Source organism: Athene cunicularia (genome assembly GCF_003259725.1).
Source record: "Athene cunicularia isolate RWA chromosome 2 unlocalized genomic scaffold, athCun1 chr2_part2, whole genome shotgun sequence".
NCBI classification, from domain to species: domain Eukaryota; kingdom Metazoa; phylum Chordata; class Aves; order Strigiformes; family Strigidae; genus Athene; species Athene cunicularia.
In genome coordinates, this window is record NW_020799096.1 from 8,317,750 (window position 1) to 8,338,782 (window position 21,033).

At 40.4% G+C, this 21,033-nt stretch overlaps 1 protein-coding gene across 10 annotated transcripts in view; it reads right to left on the bottom strand.

Moving 5' to 3' along the window:
• The window catches only part of AMPH (amphiphysin), a 65,638-nt gene that overhangs the window by 13,946 nt on the left and 30,659 nt on the right, over positions 1 to 21,033 (bottom strand). For 2 of the 10 annotated variants that reach the window (XM_026843801.1, XM_026843797.1), the window contains 6 exons: positions 16,164 to 16,271; positions 12,856 to 12,879; positions 11,235 to 11,258; positions 8,590 to 8,622; positions 7,155 to 7,205; positions 4,947 to 5,063 (listed from right to left, as the gene is read on the bottom strand). In XM_026843801.1, coding sequence (XP_026699602.1) covers positions 4,947 to 5,063; positions 7,155 to 7,205; positions 8,590 to 8,622; positions 11,235 to 11,258; positions 12,856 to 12,879; positions 16,164 to 16,271 — 357 coding nt within the window. Of the gene's footprint in view, positions 1 to 4,946; positions 5,064 to 7,154; positions 7,206 to 8,589; positions 8,623 to 9,155; positions 10,944 to 11,234; positions 11,259 to 12,855; positions 12,880 to 16,163; positions 16,272 to 21,033 lie in introns of all 10 variants that reach the window. The other 8 variants (XM_026843796.1, XM_026843795.1, XM_026843793.1 and 5 more) reach the window with 5 other exon arrangements.

Sequence of the window (21,033 nt, forward strand, 5' to 3'; positions counted from 1 at the left end):
GCGTTTTTTCTGTCTTTTTTTTTTTTTTTTTTTTTACAGAAGAGATGTACACAAATGTTTCTATTGCCCATAAAAGCTTGATGTACAACTGCAAGTCGGTAGATAGACGCTTTCCCTACTTCTACTATCAAAAAGTGCTGAATTTCTGCCATCAGCTGTCTTTGTAAGTCAATTTGCTTTCAGAAATGAGCATCGTCCTCAGCTTTGTAGTTAGGAACATGCCAGCCTCTGCCCTTCTCTTAATAATACCCTGGCAATATTCTCTGATAAGAATCCCACCAGTCCAGCTTCGGGCCTCTTTGCAGAAGAATCTAATATATACAGATACATAGTTTTAAATGAGGAGTCTTCCAGGCTAACTGAATGCACAGTTCTGGTGGGAAAGGGAAAATTAAGGAGAACTCCCCTTGGTTTCCAAAGCTTGGGACTTCCCAAAGCTAATTTGACTATCGTGCACTAGTCAAATTAGTAGCATTTTGCTTTTGATTTTTTGATTAGCTGGAAGTTGGGATTTTGTGGATGGTGGTGTTTGAGAAGAGAGGCACGGTAGCGTGAACTGTACCATTTTTAGGGCATGAAAGTCTAGTAAAAAGGATGACTGAAATAACATCTGAGTAAGGTAACACCCTGGTTCCATAAACAGAGAAAAATCTGCTTCTGCAGACTTCAACAGAATGACAGTATTCTACAACAGTTCTCTCCCATATATGAGAGCCATGTATTTTTAATAGCCTCATGCTCCAACTTTGCATCTGCATTTAGTTGCATGCCCTGAGTTTGGACACACTTGACCACTCTTCTGCATTTATAACCATTGCATTGCTCTCCCAAATGATGTGCTCTGTCATTTGAGCATTGTGAATTGTACCTACAGTGGGATTCAACCATAAGATACCCTCAAAGCTGCAGGCTCTTTCCTGGCCTCTGTTGTACTTGCTCAGTGTCTGCAAAGACCTTACCAGGAGGTAGTTTCATATATGCTTATACACACTTTTGAAACCCACAGTATTTAGCTGAGTGTCTGACTGCTTTAATGGGGAAACAGGCAGGCATCAGTCCCAAAGCACTGAAAGGCTCTTTCCAAATTAATGAGCATAACAGAACAAATCGAAAAGCTCATCTCTGAGCAGTGCTCTCAACCCCAAGCACTATGTCTCACATGGAGGAGAAGAAGGGGAAATAACAAGATTTCATAAGCTTTCACTTTATTATAATGTCCTCATGTCATCTTTGTTTGAAGGTGAAAAATTGATGTGGTGAGAGGGGCAGTATTATTTGAAAAAGGAATGAATCAATGGTTAAGGCATTATATCCTTTAGACTGTATCCTTTGGATTTTACAGGGGCCTTTGGGGATGCTATGGAAACAGGGAGAAAACTGTTTCAGTGTGCAGAAGTCCATGCAAGGACTTATCACCATGGTTAACTTTGCTTCTGTTGGTGCATATGGTCATTCCATCCCTTTAATTATCAAACATTTTATCCCCTCCCCAGAAAGGATCAACTGTTGACAGCTAGTAATAAAAACTTTATTTGTTCTACGGTATTTAGGACCTGAAGGACCAAGACAAAAATACGTAATGAGATCCCAGGGAGCAATTCTGACGAGGTCTTGTAATAATGTCTTGGCAATCTTGTTCAGGCAGATGATGAAACAGCAAGGACCTGAATCCAAAACTCCCTGAGAGGCAAGTGGCACCCTATCCTCTGGACCATCCTCTCCCTAAGTTAAATGAAAATCCCACCAGAAAATACACTTTGGAGCTCCTACATTGAAGAATGCATGCCATAAATTTTCTGGGTTAATGGGATGTGTCAGGAAACCTGCCACAGAAAAAATTAAACTGATTAGTGGCTGTCACTCCAAACTGGAAGTTACTAAACTTGATAAAAGATTCCCATAAGAAAGTATCTATCGATATTTTACAACTCCACTTCTAAAGAAAACTGTCACTCATAAAGCAAATGAATGCAGAACTGCTGTTGAGAAATGACATGTTTTCATCTTTTGCAATTTAGTGTACTTTTCCTTAGCTTTGATCATATTTGTCATTAATCCTAATCTTCAAAACTCTTTCTTGCCCGTCCTGGAAAGCCCTTCCTGAAATAACAACCCCTCAGAGCCAAATGCAGAATGACTCCAATTCAGACATTTTAAAATTAACACTTCTAGCTTATTTTCCCAAATTAGCAAAGACAACTTCATATTCAAAAAGCAACTAAAAACCAAGCATAAAGCTAATCTAAACTGTTTAACTTTTATTTAATGCCTATGTCTTCCTCCCAGATTGCTCTTAAATTGCCTGGCTCTTGCCCTGCGTTTCTCTCTGCCCCTCAACAGCTCTGCAGTCCTGTGCCTTGGCTACAGCAGCTGCCCACAGACCATGGACCCAGAACTCCTCATGGAGAGTCAGGCAGCAAAACAGATCCTCTGAAAAGGTTGTCAGCTATGTCATTCAACACTTAAGACGTGCAAGAGGCTTCAGAGCATTGCTTTGTCTTAGTGCGAGATCAAAAGGATCCGGCTTCCTTTTAGAAAAATGGTGAACTTCTTTTACAGTTTTTTTCTTCATTAAATCCTTACAGATAGTCAAAATAAAGCCATCTAGAAACAGCCCTTTAGATTTCATTAATATCTGTTCTCCCACATTATTCCCTGCCATTCACTCACACAAAGAGGAGAGCTCCAGATTAATGACTGATTGCCCATCCTTCCTTTCTCTACCTTCCCTCCCTCCTTTCTTTATTCAGAACTATCAAATTTACCCTGACTAGGCGTGAGGCGTTCTGGTCAAGAGTTTGACAAAACAATGTGCCTCAGACAGGCAATTTCATTCTTTGTTTTTACTATAGAGTTGACAAGTTATTACCGTGATTTATATCAACTGAAAAGAGAACACACAGGAAGGGGAGAGCCTGGTCACCACAGACCATGGCTTTCTTCATTTGGTTACGTTATTGGAAGGGGATGATCCTGAAGTTGCTTGCTCCAGTGTGTACCACGGATTTGAACAAAAGTGAATTTAAAAAAACCAAACAAAACCAACTCAAAATTCCTGCAAGTGTAATCAGAATTAAACCCTAAACATAGTCTGGGGAACACGCTGGGACTGCTTCCCCTCCATAGCTGCAATGCTGCTAGGAGTCCACAGAGAACGGGAAGGGTTGGACAGAGACGGGCATTATCTTCCTTCTCCCCCAAAGTCTTTCTGAACAGCCCATCCAGTACTGCCCCCTTTCCTTCTACAATAAACTACTTTTCCTCTCTTAGGAAGATGGGAGCAAGGGAAGAATGAATTAGGCAGGTGTTACAGTTAAAATTCAGCCTGCCTCTTTCTATCGTGTTGGAGACCACTTTTTAATCCCACGGTACAGACAGCTGGAACCACACAAGCAAGCTCATCAATTAATTTTTAAGAAGGTCTTTAATAAACTACATTTGTATTCCAGAGCCTTGCACACCAACATTAGTACTTCCTTCCTTCTGCTGAAGACACTTTGCTTAGTATCACCTGTGGCTTTTGCACAGGTTTAACACTGCTAGCAGATAACCAGCCTGTACTTGACAGGTAGAGCTACTGGTCCTAACGCTATCCCCCCTAAGTTAATGACACTACCCAACCGGGAATCATCGATAAATATCACCATTAGGTTTGTGGTGTCTGAACCATTGACATTAATAAGAATGTTAAACAAAATCAGTTCCAGAGACAGATCCATGAGGAGCTACAGTAGCTGCATATCTAGTACCGTCTTCTGTCCATGCTCTGCACTGTCACATCTACAGGTGCCAGCTACTTCACATCTACATCAGCTTAATATTGCTTCCTGGCAATACCAGTATGTGGCACTGTATCAAATGCTTACTGAAAACCACCTGATTTTATGATGAATTTGGTATGATCATCCCTATTTAGCAGACGAAGACACACAGGGACTCGCCCAAGGCCAAGAGCAGTTCAGCAAGCTGAACCCTGTTTTTCTTGGAACACTTAGGGCACCAAACGGTGCTTGATGGTCAAAAAGCACAGCTTCCACTGGCTCTCTGGCAGAGGAACCGACCCACAAAACAATATCCCTTTTTTTTGTCCATTTTTTTAGTAGTAATCTGCACATTTTAACAGTGACAAACATTCATTAGAGACTTTGAACATGTTATTGTCTCGAGGAAAGCATGAAAACTGTCAGCCTACAAACACAGATGCATTTTTCTTCCCGTGTTTCCTAGCCTGTGTGTATCACTCACCACCAAGACCTTCTGACAGTAGTATGTAGAAGAGGATAAAAGTTAGATAAAAAGGATATACAGTGAGATACCTGTTATAAAAAGGGATGCTAATCAGCAGGAAAACACCATCTCAGACCACCTCTTAACTCATAGTGATATTGGATGCCCTGCTTTGTTCTTCTTGCAAAGCTCCCACTGTTTCCTGAATGTTGACATGTAAAAATCTCCAAACTGGTGCTTGGAGTTCCCCCTTCAGCTCATGGATGGCTTCTAAAACCATGAGCCTTGTAGACATATATATTACAATCACATTTTTCTAGTATTTTCACGTTTTAGCAAGGACCGTACAAGAGGTACATTGGCTTAGTGTTTACAGCTCAGCTTGAAATGAAATGAAAAAACTGCTAATAAGGTCACTTAAAAATGGCATCAATTCTTTCTCCTTCTGAAGTTCATCTGGAATCAAACAATCTGCAAAACCACAATCACTCAGCTGAACTTCAGTCTAAAATGCCAAACATAAGAGGAATGACATTTTAGGGTTGAAAGGAGGACACGTGCTGGAGAGGCATGCTGTTGACACAGCTGGGCGCTGGGGAAACCAGCTATGGAGGGTGGTGATGATGGAAAGGATGGCTGAAATGCAGCAGACACGTTCACCATGACAAAAGGTGGCTGGGATGAGGCCCAGGAGGTGGCATGGGGGACAGGTCACTCACCGCAGCCTGCTCTGCTGGCTCGGCAGGCTCAGCAGGGACGGCCTCCTTTTCTGCAACAGCAGCAGCAGGGGTTTCCTCGACCTTGGGTTCCCCAGGTGGAGCTTCTTCAGCCTCGGTCTTTTGTTTTATTGATTTTTAAGTAGAGAGCGGAAAAATTGTTGAGGAGCACATGATAGTGGGGAGGGAGGAGGGGAATGGGAACTGTGCCTGGCACAGTGCTGCTTCACGCTCAATACTGCCGAGCTTTGCCAGGGAGAGAGAGGACAGCAGTGCTTGCCTTTATAGCATCTAAAGGGCATTTTCATCCTCAAGGTTCTATAAGCAAACTGATTCAGTCCTACATCCCTCCCTCACAGAGAATGAAAGTATGAGCTTCCTGAGTTACAGAAAGGGGCAAATGATGTGGAGGAAGGCACTCAGTTTGCTCAGAAATGCTCTCGAAATTGATGGCAAGGCCAGGACTTGAAACTGGCACTCATGTACCAATCCTAGGCTTCAAATATGAGTTTTTAAGATTATCCCCTCTTCCCTAGTTTTGTCTCTTCTTAAGACAATATAGTCCCTTCTCCAGTGAAGGTAAGAAGCAATTAGCAGAGACTCAAACAATTTTTATATGCACAATGGCAACCACTGACTGGTTGAATTCTGGCAGTGTGAAAATCAGCCCTGGTTTCTTATTAAAATGCATTACCTCGTGAGCTCTCAATCACCTACGAGGCATTTATCAACCCACTACTGGGATTTCCACCCTTTTAAATTCTGATCTAAACTTGTTTTTTAGCAAGAGGATCTAGTAAATATCACCAGTCCTGCGACACATTCAGTCCTGTGGCAAAACAGCTCACAGCAAAAGTGTGATCTCCAATGGAGACATCACTTTGCAAATACATGTGCATACAAGGGGAGAGCTGCAAGCTGTGCTCAGCATATTCCATTTATAAGATGGCTGACTCATCCAGATAAAATAACCCCAGTAGATTAATTTGCCATGAACAAATTGCTCAGCATAATATGAAGCTCAAAACCTATTCATCTGTTTTGCAGTTGATAACAGACAGCTGGCTAGGTCTCCTCTGATGAAGAAACCACTTCCATGAAACTCTTGAAGATACAGAAATCTTCTCCTCCCTCATACTTTTCAAAAAAAAAACCCAAAACCAACCCCATAGCCTCTCATTTATTTTCTCATATTCCTTAAGCAGACTGATTTGTAATGAGGTATAGAGAAGTCTGCCCAAGCAAGACCTCCAGGATTTGTCATTGCAAAACGAAACATCCATTATATCATATCATATCATATCATATCATGTTGTGCAGAAATCTCTGTGTAGTGTATTAACGCCAGCTCTAGGGAATTTCACAAAGAATAAATAGGACTGAAATGAAAAACACAAAGTAGATTTATCCCAGGTATGATGACTAATGAGTTTCCTGAGGTTTAACACTGGAAGAAACTTTCAGACTTAAAAATCACAGGTAATATGTTATAATGCAGAGTGCATTGATGTGCTTCATGTCACTTGTTGACAGGCAGTCTTCAGACTAGTTATCACATTTCAGCTACAAGTAAAAATACTCTCACCATATTCGATAACCATTATGAACACAAGCACCAGAGATTATACAAAAGCCACATTAAATAATACTATCATTCTGCTGCTATTAAGTAGCTATAACACTCACCCACCAATGCTGCTAATTCCACATTCTTACTCCAGGCTAACCAAGACTGTAAGAGAAACTAAGAAACTGACCAAGTATAACCACTTCCAGAAAGGTTCTCCACTCCTTAGAAGTAGACTGTGCCTACTATTAGTATGTGGAGAGTGGATAACACTACAGCAATACTGGAGACATTTAAACAGCCATCATGTACCATCACCTGCTTGCTGTACACTGGCCCATAGTACTCTTGTCATTTCTTAAATGCAACACATGAACAAATTGTTTGACTACACCTTTGAAAAGTAAACATATCCTAGAATATCCTGGTTTTCTTTTCTTTTTCTCTGTACTATCCTTATGGAAGACTGTTTCAGGGAGTAAAGATTTACTACCACAATGATATCACCCATCAACTCTTCCAGGTTAAGGTTTTGTGATTTTGAGGATAGAAAACACAAAGAAGGAGAACATATCTTTGCACAAAGGAAAAATGGTGCCATTTTTTATAAGGTATTTAAAAAGGAAGCAAAAGCCACCACTTACCAAAGGCTCTGTCACATTCTCATTTGATTGCACTGTGAATGCAGAGGTATCCTAGATATAGAAAGGAAAGACAATGATGCAAAAATATTTGAGATAGGATGTTTGCAGGTGTCTGTCAAAGACCCGATTTTTTTCAAGATTTATTCAGGTAGAGACATAAGTAAACTCACATAGAATAAGATGACAAATAGATAATCTAAATAGGTATTAATAATAATTATTAGATAAGCACTATTAAAGACATGCCTTTTTCAACTATACATTCTATGCTTCTAAATCATGCAATGTCATTAAAGGCAGTGAAAACCCCTTCATTAAATACATACTAGTTGCAAGAACTTTGTTTCAGGAACAATGCACTTCTAAATTGTGAAACTCAGAACCTTTTTTGCAGACTATGTGTGCCTGTGTCTGGGGAGTACACTAGCTCTAAGCTACCTTCTCATCCTCTTGATTCTGGGCTTTTATTTGAATAGTAACTATAGTAATTACAGATACAAAATTTTACCTGAATTAAGAAGGTACAGAAATGGAGATGTTTTCCAACATCTTATTCAGAAATAATTAATTTAAAAGATATTGACGGGCCAAATTCTTTTGCTACTGCAGTGGGGGCATCAAATTTAGATTTCCTCGGGACAAACATTTTTCCTTAATTATTAGAGGTGGTAGTCTTGTGCTTTGCTTCTTCCTTACAGATTCTTTACTAATTTAAACAACCTGGAGCAGAATGGTTAATCACTGGAAGACTCATTTCCACCCTTGTATTAGCTAAGCCTTTCTGGTTGCTTTAAAAAATGGTGTACAGTGTGTGGTGTGGATGAGCCAGTCTCTAAAAGGATGCTGGAAATCAATGAAGCTCCAGGTTATTCACCTGAAATCTGGGATGTTGGCACAGCCCTGGAGTTTGAAAGCATATGGCATCTTCATGCAGTGTGCCTCTGCAATGCCTAACACAGAGTCTCACCATCAACACAACAGCAAACAATAATACAGGTTTAGCTTTCAGATTAAAACATATCTTAAGTGAAAATATAAATTCAGAAACAAACAGAACTCATTTTATATGACACAGAGTCACAGAAAGTGTTTGAAACTGATGAAACCACGCTTTACAGGATTTTGAAACTGTGAGAAAAATCCACAAAAGAGCAGAATGAAAAAGCTAAACCAGTCCTTTTAGTAGGAAAAAAAAAAATCAGTCCCACGAAGGTAGTCAGACTTTTCCTATTAAATTCAGTCAGGCCAAGATTACGAAGAGTATTAGCATCATTGCAGTAAATTCTAGGAATAATATCTGAGAATAGAAAAGGTTTAGATTTGAGTCAATTCAGCTCATCTGTAGAACAGATTTCCTGAAATTGTATACCGGTCCTAATCCCTTCCTAACAGCACAGGAAAAAAAAATAAATCTGAAAACATGTTTATTTCTTACCTGTGCAAATCCATTAAATGCCGTGCTGGATGCCTAAGTAGAAGTGAAAATCAGAACAAATTATCATTTGTTTACTAAACCAGAAGATGAGTCAAAACATTTTTATTTTGCAAATAAAAATGTAGGCCAGACATTTAAAAAAAAAAGAAGAAAAAATAATAAAATGAAGGGTAAGGCAGCAAGAAATTTGATGACAGTGCTATTTGATAACAGGTGTCACAGGCTTAAAGAAAACAATAAAAACAAAAAGCAGAGTAACATGTATTTTTAAAAAATAATACAAAAAGCATTTACAGTTATACATATGGAACACAAAACCTGAGAGACACTATGTGCCTTCACAGTTCAAAGTTTCAGTCACCGTTTTGAAGCATGTTTTTGTCAGCCTGCTTCATTACATGGCTGAAGGGCACCACACTATGAACAGCTGCATGGCAATTTTTCAAAAAAAGAATAGCACGGACTTAGGAAGGGCGGTGGGAAACACACAAATGGATTGTTTTAAACGACAAGGTTATGCCTAAGGAACTCTTTGTCTAGACTAGGCTACACACTGGGGTAGGTACCTCTTCTTTATCAGCCTCAATTTCCTGGTACAACAATCCATATCTCCGGTTAGCAATTTCATCTTCAGATAAATCTGAGTTGTTGGTCTCATTGTCTTTAGGACTAGTTGAACTCTCGGTGCTAGCATTTCTGGAATTTCCCATTTGAAACAGAGCCAAGGGTCTAGCTATCTCCTTGCTTGGTCCAGGATTGTTAATGCCTGCCTGCTCCCCAGGAAAGCCTTGTTTCACTGGTGCCTCCTGACTTCTGTTGCTTATGCTCACACCTACTTCTCCCCAGCTGTTATCAGTCCCTTCTAGGTCTTGTGTAGACCATCTATCACTAATTCCTAACCAACCCTTTTCCAGGTTACCTTCCTCTGAGTCTTGCTGCTTGGGGAAAAAGGGCCAATTATCCAGTCCATTGGCTTGGCCATCTGACACATTAGAAAACCCCCAGGAATCATTAGTAACTGTTGGATCCCAGTTTGCCAGCCAGGGGTCTGTTTCCAAGGCTTCAGGAACACCACTGCTACTAGAATGCTCTTCAGTGACTGCTGCTGATGCCCTACCTGTCACTTGGTCTTCTGCATTACCTAGGCAAGGATTACCACAGCTTGTGCTAGCAGCGTCAGCTGTCTCGGGCAGCAATGCCCATGCTTCTTCAGCAGTAGCTTTACTTTCAGCCACAGCACTACCATTTGGGAGCAGGCTGATGCTATTGTCTTCGTTTCCTTTACCAGACTCTTCTGCACTGAGTAATTCAGCATCACACAGAACATTTCCAGTATCTGTAGGATCCTTTTCTGTGTGGTCAGTTACCTCTAGGTCAACACATTCTGTCATGTTTGTACACTCCATGGATGTACTCTCTCCAGCACCACTGTCAGTTTGGTCTAAGCCATCCCCAAATGTCCTTTCATGGTCCTGATCCCAGATACCAAAGACTTTCTCAGGTTCAGTGTCAGTGCTTTCTGTAGTTTTACAGTTGCTCTCTACTATTGTGTCCCCACCTTCCAGCCCTGTGCTCAACAATGGTATTTCTCCAACTGTCTCCTCAATGACATTGACCCATTTGACTTCTTCCCTAGGGCTTTCTAGGTTAGCACCTCTAGCTCTCCCAGCATCCCCATCATTCTCTTCCAACTCTTGCAAATCTTCTACCTCTGTGCTGGCTAAAATGTCAAGATCTGATTTTGCTAAACTCTTATGAAGCTCTGCCTCACTGTTTCCTTTGGTTTCACAATCTCGCTCTTCCAGTTCCTCTGTACCTTCTACCTCCTTGTAGTGAATAGCTTGAGTCTCTACCTTTTCACTTGGCTCGACACCTGCCCACTCGTCTTCCTCCCGCTCTTCCTCTGCCTTTTGCACATCACATGGGTGGGTTTCATCCAACAAGCTATCAGTCCCCAGGATGGGTGTCTCAAAACTGGTTACGTTCTCTAAAGGCTGATTGGTCACCACATCTTCCCGTGGGACAGTTTTGGCATCCAACTGGTCCTCCAGTGAAGTCCTCTGGTTTTCACTTACAGAAGCTGACCCTGGTGCAGCATCCTCCTGCTCTCCTACAGCAGGCCAAACACTAGCAGGCAGAGCACCCGTGGATTCGCTTGAGGTTTGCTCTGCCCCAGGTAAAAGCAAAGAACCGCCTGCAGTAATTTCCTGGCTGACACTGGATGTGCTAACATCTAGGCCCCAGTTGAGTGAACCTAGATCACTTTGAGATCTGTTAATATCTTCTGATGACCCACTGTTTGGGGTTTCCTCCATGACCAGGTTACACAGGGAAAGACTTTTTGAAGAATCAGGCTTTAGGCAGACAGAAAAGCAAAGAAAAAAAACACAAGATGAAAAAGATAAAGGAGGATTTGATGAGAAAACACAAAACTTATATTTTACTAGAGCAATTTTAATTTAAAGAAGGAAAGTAACTAAAATAAGCCATTTAACGAAAAACTATGTGGTTTGCAACATTTGGAGGCAATAGACTGCAATGTAAAAGAGCAGCAATGCTACACAACACCAGAAAACTATATATTACATCACACTGACTAAAGCATGTCTCTAGAGTGGTTGCAATTTTGTGGGGAGGTTGCTTACCGGCTGCACCAATTCGCTGCTTGTCTGTATAGAAGAAAATCATACATATGAAACACAGAAAAGAAGACATGAGGTCATCTGTTAGAGCAGCAGTTAGTTAATTAACAGTTCTCTAACCAGCAGCAGTTACCAAATTGGTGTGGGGAAGGAGTAGCAGGTTCTCTCTTGCCACTTCGCAGAAGACTAATCCCGACCCCTGAGTTTAAGCCACATTTCCAGCCTCTGCATTACATTATAAAATAAGTTCTACATGTATGTTGGATATTTATCACACCATACTTTCCTCCATGAGCCACTGATAATTTTATCATAGGAACCTTATTACATCTTGATTAAAAAGAGGGGCTGCTCTGGGTGGCATTGGGGCTTATTTATTTACAATAAGGCGTCACTGCATCACCCGGGCTGTGCAGAGTGCCCTGAGCTTGCAGCTCCAATCCTCCATCACCCTGTGCCATACAGAGGCATTTGCATCCACACAGAGCGAGGGTCACAAAGCCTGCTGTCTACACTGCCACTCTGAACAGATACAAATACTGCAAGGAAGAACAACAGTCTGCACTCAACTTATTAAGAGAAACTCAGTAAAATGTTGAGTATCCTTAATTTCAAACATTTAGCTGTGAAGCTCACTACTCTGTTTTTTTTAAACTTGAGCAAAGAGGAAAATAATATAATTCAGAATACATATATATTATTAACAAGCTATAAAGAAAACTGTGTGAAAGGAAGACATTGATAAAGCTATCTAATATAAGTTTAAAGCAATAAATTCAAAACATTTCTGGGTTATTTTACCTGGTCTAGATATTGGCAGCCTTGAAATTTTGGCTAGTCTAGCATACGTGACTGTTTTTTTCAGGCTTTATTTAACCTTTTCCAACAGAAAGAGATGAGCATTTAATATACATCACACAAACAACGTGTTCCCATAACAATGCTGCAAATCTAAATGTATGAGAAGCATCCACAGATTTCTGTGCTGGTTGAAGCTGCAAAAGGTCAAAAACGAGCATAACAGGCTTCACGTCAAGTCAACCCAGCTGTCTCCATGACATAAAGTCAAAGAAAAGCTCACGAAAATGAGTTGTTTTCTTCCTGCAGATCATTGTATCTGATTTGGCACCAGGAGGAAGAATGATCATGCAGTTTCCTAAAGTAGCAGCTTCTTTTGCGATTAACTCCAGTTCACTGTATGCTCACAAAGACAAGTTAAATTTTCTCTTCACTCCTGAATTTCGAGAAAATGTATGTCCACTGTGTTGAAGTCCTAAGGAACTACACCTTCAGATAATTAAAACAGGTGACTAGCATCTATTTTTACCCTCTAATAGCTGTAATTCAGGCATGAGAGTAAAAGCAACACACATTTAGCTCTAATGATTGTGAATCTTATTAGCCTAGATTTCTGACATCATTTAGGTTTTGTAGGCCAAGCAACAGAGATTATTTTTTGTTGTTGTTGGCTTTAAAAGATCCCTAGTGGCTTCATATACTTGAAAGTGTTTGTCATGGTCTGTAAATTGGCTTTTGGTAAAAGCACTGTAAATCTGCGTTTAGGGTGTTACAAAATCAGAGGCACAGAAATATCCCAATTCACAATGACAAATGTCAGGCTTACCGTCCATAGATCCCATGGCAATGTCTGAAAAAAGGAGTGGAAAAAAGAGACTCTTAGAAAAATACTGTTCTTATACTGTATGTTCAACATGCTACATACCTGTGTGCATTAACAAGAGCTAACTTATTTATATGTATAATATGTATATATATATTATATATTAGCACGTGTGTGTGGGTATCTGTCTGCATAAGACACTTTTTGGTTAAATAGGATGGGCAGTATGTGGTGGATTGTCATATTTCCCACTTCAAAGTAGCTGCTGCTTTCCAGCACACTCACACCGCCGTGTGCTTGAGTAACAGTCGGGTTCTGAGGTGGTGACTGAATGGCTTTCAACAGGTAGAGGAGTCTCTGCTAGGGTAAGCTTTAAAGAGCTTGCATAGGTCAGGTTTTCAGCCAGTTAAAAACCAAGAACAAGTGGGTTTTCTGATACCTCTGACACCAGGAAGGAAAACAGCATCCTTTCTGGGAAAGAAAACAAGCAAGTTGACTAATGATTTCACTTTTTTGTCAAGTCTGTTAAGTAATAAAAGTTAGTGACCTCTCAGCAGAGGAGCTGAGTAGACAGATGAAAGAAAAGCAGCAGTCTTCATGCCAAATATTAATAGCCCACCACAGCAGAAGGAACTCTGCTGGTTGGTCCCAAAAGCTGTCTGAGATGCTTCAAAAAGTATCTACTATATTCACACCTAGGTTAGAGTCCACGAAAATCGAAAAATAAAGATGTTTATAAAGTAAAATGTAAAACTGTTCCTGAAATATTTGCAAATCTTAAATGTGACATCTAACATCTGCCTGAGAGAAAGGATTTCTGCATTTAATTTCTTTTCTTGCCTGCTTCTTATTTTGTAAGAATGGTTCTCTGAACAACTTCTGCTTCAACGAACAAGAGACACAGTAGTAACTCACAGCTTTACAGCAAATTAGCAACAACAGACATTTCTCAATCAGTTTAATTTTGTTTAAGTCCAGGTACGTGCTACTTCTGTGGATGCAATTTATAAGTGCACCTGCTTACTCCACCGTAACATTATTAACTGAACATTCAAGATTTAAGGAAAAATGGTAGGTCTGCTCTTATAGTGCTAACTGGTACAAACCTTAGACGGCCTACTGACTTTCATGGAAGGAGAGATTGCACATTTTCCGATTTTTTCATTTTCCTTTCATTGCTCGTGAGACTTTGAGCATGAGGGGGAATGAACAAACTGAAGGAAAGGTGAGACAGACCACAGCTAGCAAAGAAAGGTGAGGGTCAGCCACATTTAGAAAGGCCACTTCTGAAGCAGCCATGGAAACAGAAAATCAAGTTAGAAAGGGAAGACTGGGGCTCACTTACTGTGGTCTGATCTCGCTGGCAGAGCAGTGGAGGAATGTAACTAATTAAATGATCAATAGGGAAGTCATGCCAGGCCTCCTGAGGCATCATGGCACAGATGACTACTTGTGTCTTCACATCACTACTTCAGCAGTTTGCTGAGCTGAAAATATCCGTGACTGAGGCAAAAACTATACACAGATAGAAATATCACTTAATGCTCTCTTATTCTCCCAGCAGTGTAGCACTGGGCTCTCCAAAGACTGCAACTACAAGTTTCATTCTGTCTATGCTGCCATAGCAATAACCTTGCCACATCCAGTGAGACCAAGACCCAGACTGCAGGGGTGTCTTCCCTTCTTCTAAAAACGTGGTGCTCTGACTCACCCACATGCTCTTGTGAATGTGGACCATCCTTTCTCATATACTATGTTGGGAGAAAGGTGAAAGGAGAGGAGAGACTGAAGGTGCTCAGTGAATGCTTCCTATGCACCTAGATGAAAACTTACAATGTACTTTTCTACATGGAATTCTATTCTGTATTTCATGGTGCAGTTGAATCTAAAATAACTCTTTTTCACTAAGCTAATAAACTCTTCTACAATCCGTACAATATGATGTCGGGACAAATGTCCTCCATCACAAATGTTAAACGGCTTTGGTTTAATGATCTCACTGCTCTGATAAACATTATTACAAGACAAGCTGAAAAGGCAGAGTTAGCAAAGTCACAGCTAGAGTTTTCTGTCACTGCTGAATGCCAAAGAGTCCCCTTCCCTTTCCTCTTCCCTGTTTAGAGAGATCAAGAAAAATAACAAGAAAAATGCCCAAAGCTTCTGCTGTAATTAAACACTTCTCCTGGCAAACCACAATGAGAAATTCCAGCTAATGTTTGGAGTGCTGACAATACGCTGGCTTTCTGACAGTACATAACCCATCAGAGATCACTACAGATCTCATTACATAACTAGGACTGCACACCAAAAAAGAAATTAATTGAGGAAGAGATCAGCAGAGAACCAGGACTACTTCAGTCTTAACGCTTCTCATCTTCTCACTCCTTTCCCAGTGCTGCATTCCTGAACAGCTGATTAGTCCTCTCATGCTCACAGTACAATCCAGGTTAGTGACAGACACAGGGATAACAGGTTTTGTGAACAGTGTCTTAATACTGTTTCCTTCTCGGTGTACAACACCTAGCTACAGCTCCGCTGTTCAGGAGAACCTCCCCACTGTAGTATCAGCCCTATGGGTATTGAGAGCAAGTTCTGGAACTTAAAATAGCAGGTCCCTTAGGGTAAGCCAATGAAAATCAGCAACTTGATATATCAGCCTTTTTTTTTTTTTCCCTTCTTTTATTTTTCTTCTTTTTTTTTCCACACTGCTGCAAGAAACTTCCATGGCAAATATTACCACAGAATGCAGAATTTCTTTAACACAACATCCTGCAAGGAAACATACTATTCCATCCTCTCATTTTCCTTGAGGTTAGGTCTAAAATAGATTTATAAAAGCAAAACCACTCAGATTATATCCACTGCTTGGTATAGAAACTCCATCACAGCAAAGCAATTGCATGCTGACTCCACAAGACCTAGGACCTGAGGCATCTTTCCAGACATGAAGAGTCAAAGCCAGGTCAGAAAAATTGTCAGAAAAACAGGTGCTGGAGAATTATAATGTTGGCACTAAGAGTTATTCTAAAGATGGAAAATAACTGCATGCCAAAGTCATGGCCATGGTCCTCCATCCATCCTCACTGGCAGATATCTCATTTTACCACCTGACAACTTCCTTTCCTCCCAGTACATCATCAAGTACAGGGCTACTGAAGGGGAAAGATAGATGGCTGACTAGAGCTGCTCAGGAAGATCAAGTTTTTCAGACACCACAGATACACTGCTCATTAGTACATGAGGCAAATTGTTGCTACCAAATACAGCACACTGCATTCATATGCTTCGCCGACCTCAAGGCAAAGAGATACCTGAGACATGGGTGAATGAGTGACTCCTGTTGATACAACTTCTGGCTTGAAAGGGTCGAAGTCCAAATCTAGCAAAGATTCTTCTTTTTTAGCTTCAGGAACTTCATTCTGTTAGAAGAGAAACACAGCTCTTGAAAAACTTATATTTCAAAATCTGCCCTGGGCAGCAAAATATTAAGAGGCCAAAGGAAAAAAAAAAATTAATATAAAAAAAAAAAAATCACAGACTTTCTAGCTATGGTACAAGCCAGGAGGGGAGGAAGCACTGAAGACCTTCCTGAGCTTTAGCATAACTTTAAATTTTATTTTCATGGGCTTCACTCTCATGATGCCTTTCTCTGCAGTACAGCTTTGTCTTTTCAGGCTAAACAAATCGCAGCCTTTTTGAAAAAGTGCTGAGTGTTCACCATTTGACTGTGAAGGCCCTTTTAAAGCGATTTGAGACAGATACCAAAATTAAAAGCTACATAAATGGCACCCAATGTCCATACATTCTAATAACTGAATCTCTCCCCAAACACTATCATTAGTAAAAAGCCAATATAGAAGGACACAAATGCATTTGAATTAAATTTCAGTTCTGAAAATGAATACAAATTCACATTTAATGCAGCCTTAGCTCTAAACTTCAAGAAACACCTTACCTAACACTAACTAAATCTTGCTACGTTGATCTGCTCTTACAAAACCAGGTTATGTGGTAGAGCCTTTTTTTGTTTGCAATTAATGAATTAGCCAAGGCCTCTGAGGTTACTATAGATATATATATATATTGGTTCAATGGGCTACAAGTCTTTCCCACTGTAAAATAACAAGAATAAATAATTAGCATGCTTCAACATAAAATTTTAATTAGTGTGAAACTGTAGATGAGATTTAATTATCACTAATGATAAATATTCTAAGCAAGCATCTTGGCTGTGGTAACAAAGCTAGTACTGCCTACTGCTAGTTGTTCAGTGTTTATTAAATAGTGAGAGAAGTTTGTCTTTTGATGTACAGAATATGTAGATAGGAAGGTATTTATCAGGGTGTATTTTGCAAGGTGTTCAGATTAGAAACGGTACCATGGGAAATTATTTTTACACATACGTTCGCACGTAATCTTATGTAAGAATGGTAACACTGGGTCAGACCACACAGTCCTGTCCTGTTCCTGACTGTGACCAAAGTGTATGCCAGGGGAAGTCTACAACTGGGCAGTCACAAGAACAGCAAAACCAGAAGATAATAGTAATGATGATAATAACAATACCAAAATAATCAAACAAAGCTTTTCTATTATTAAAAAGTTTAAGAGTGTAAACTCTCCAAATTACTGTTACTATTGGTAAACATGTTCAAATATAGGTAATTAATGGCTTCCATATGACACAAGACATCTGAGCTCTCCCTGTCACCCGAAAATGTGGTCAAAATAGCTCCTCAGCTCTCATTCTAGGAATGACAGAGTCACCTGGAACTCTTCAGTTTGGAAGAGGAATGCTAGGGGTGATGTGAGCAGGGTCTACACCAGTGTGAGGGGCGTAGGGGTTTGGCTGCTCCATGACTCCTACAAAGCATGAGGGCAGGTGGCAGTGAAGTTGATGGGGGCAGACGTGGAATAAAGAAAAGGTGGTGGTGTTCCACGTGGTACAGAGTTCAGCTGGGGACTCCTTGACATCAGGCAGTATGAATGTGAAAAATTTACAAGTCCTTGAGCTCCAAATGGCTGGAGGCTGGGAAACTATAGGACAAGTGGGTATACAGAGTACAACTTTACTTGCCTTGTTTTATATTCTTCCCTTGGCCTCTGCTTTTGGCCACTGGTGATGACAGATACGTGGTCTGACACACTGAAGCCACTGTTATGGTTTCACACTTTAAAAAGTAGAAACCAAAACATCCCTTCCCACCAGTTAACCAGCATTACATCAATTCTGTCATAGCTTTTATCTGATGTATTTAGATTTCATCACATATGCCTCTGAGTCCCTAGTACTCATATGGTCATACAGCTTGATGAAACAGCACAACATAGCATATCATCAGAAAATGATGGAGATGGAAAAGTTAATTATCTTTCAGTGAGGTTCCAGAATGAAGTTGTTATTTATGAGGACTGAATCAAATGAATAGGAGTCTCACTTAGGCCATGTGTGATGACAGTTAAGGTTTCTGTAGTGACAGGGTACTGAAAAGTGAATGCAAAATTTACCGCTACCTGTTACCCTCAGATCAAAGTTAAGAGAACACTTGCCATAACTTTAGCAGCAAAGACAGGAATAAACATATAGAGTAACTGAGATATCACACTAGATGGAGATTTAGGAGAAACAGGAACCTCAGGACATCCCTTGAAAAGGGACAAAGCTGTGACAGGAAGGCCTGTCAATCATCCTATGTTAATTCCACCATAGGACAACTAAGTACAAAAAAATGTCACATTTGAAAGAGGTTGGTGTGGCAGAAGCAAGGCTGTACCTCTCTGAGGACATGTATGCACAAGGGATGGAGAAGCACAAGAAACCTGCAAGGACCACCAGAACTGCCAACCCCTCGCTGCACACAGTCTGTACAAGCCTTAAAATAGCCCTAGCAGATATGAGTTGCTCATTTCAGAGCTGTTGGACACACGCAGACATGTTAAGTACCTGGAGTGGACATATTGTAAATGCCTACAATGTCCAAGCTAGTAACTCAACACTAGGGATCAATGTGATGTGAAGAAGACAAGAAATAAGGCAAGGAGCACTCATCTTTAAATGATCCTTTCATCTGGTCACCCAGATATCACGTCTTCTCACCTCTTTCTTTTACTTGCCAGTAATTAAATCTATTCTTGGCAATGAATAAACTGGAAGTGTGAGCTGCTTTGTTGAATCAGGGCCAAAATATTCAACAGCATCAAGCAGAACTGCCTTCCAGCATCTTGCACAACGCCAAATGCATTAGTACTGCTTGGTAAAGAAAGATGAACAACAACAATTACAGGCTATTTGTGTTCCAGAGGAGAAAAGTGTTTGGCCTGTTCGTAATCCTCTCTGAAACATGGGATTAAAGCAGCAAAGCTCTATTCATCAGCCTGCTGGTTTTGTGCCTCTGCGTGAGCACACCAGGGACACCAGCGGTGGTCTTTTGAGAAGTCCTGCACCATTAGCGGGCTCTGCAGGCTCAATAGCTCCCTCCACACTGCCCAACTCTGGGAGTATGGGAGATGCCATGAGCACCAAGAAGAGTATGTCCATGTTTCCTGAGAATTTCATGCAATATTTTCAATCACTGGTTCTCTTACAGAAGGATATAAAACCTGTACATCACACCATCCAGGTTTGCCTGTGCATACTCGGAGATCTTACATATAGTAAGGATGCTTTAGGGATGGGGGTGGGTTTTGTGGAGGGAGAAGGGCAGATCAATCATTAGAAGGTGACCAGGGAATTGCTTAGGTCATTCCCAGGTCATTGACTGTGGAGGAGGGAACAACATGAATCACTCACTGAAGGGAGATCAATTTTTTCTTGAGAGACAAGGGAAAAATTTCACATCTCAGAAGCATGCCCTACCTTTATTTTACCATTCAATTTTTATACCAGTCTCTCGTAGAAAGGATGTAAAGGTTCTGGAAATGTGACTTACACTTATTTAAAGCCCTGTTCCAGTGTCAGCTCTTAATGGAAAAGCAAACCAGTTCCTTTTCTGCTTCCCTGGCTGGCTTGACATGTGAAGGTTTGGTAGATACAGGGGGCCATATCCAGCACAGGTTACACCGACTCTTACCACTGATGTCAAGGCTCACACTGCCAGAGTGATAATTCCCATGAAGTCAGGGTACAATGATGCAACAGACCTGCAATTTCCCTTCAGCAGGAGGGCCCAGCAGCGGCTGCATACTGGGAGCTGCCATTAATTCTCATTAATTGCATGGGGACTTAACTATAAATAACTCTTTTCTCTTCCAAACAGATCCCTATGGATGGCAATGCCTTTTTCTCCCCTCCACAGGAAAACAAAACATCACATGTTCAAATTCTCTAAAATAATTTTGTTTTTCACTGCTGTGCCTACATTCTCCTGTGTTGTCAAATGAATTAGCACAAACACAATAATTCACATGAAAACAACAACTCATAAACATTCTGCATAAGCTTCAGATCTGCATGTTTCTCCCCAGTCTATCAGACACAGGCTCAGAGTTGTAATTAACATAATAGAAATGGTCCATTGTTGAACAACCAGCAGTTATCATAACTGCATAAAAACTGAATAACTGAATACAAATTATACTGACTTATTTCCCAGCTCTGGCTTTTCTGTTTATGCAATTTTAAAAGATTTCATAACTTCATAATAATGAGATAAAAGTAATTTTGATCACTCCTCTGCTGTGTAACTACTGTTTCTATGAGTCAAAACCAAGTAAATGAATAATCTAGCTGAAGCAGTCTTTTATACCTGCAAAGTTGATTAGAACAGCCAAGTTCCTTTATTTTTAAATCACTCAAAAGAAAAAAGGAATACTTTTTATGATTTTGATTGAAGAGACAGATATAATGAAGGATCACTGTAAAATGCCACTTGAGATGCTTAGGAATAGGAAAAAGCATCTTAGATGAACTCTCAGCTTGTAATGCAACCTGGACGCAGTTAAATCTGAAACATGGTTGCTTCACAGTATTTTTAGTCGGGCCTCTCAGGAAAGCTCTAATGTATTTCAATATGTTAGCAATGTTAGCCCTTTTGAGAGATTATGTGTGGCCTATTCAAAGATGAAACATGCTATGTGTGACCCTCTGAAGAGAAAATAAAATGGTAATTGTGTCTCTGCCTTCTACCTGCACCCTCCTCCTCCCTCCCCATAGAGATCAGCCCCAAAGGCCACTATCTTGGA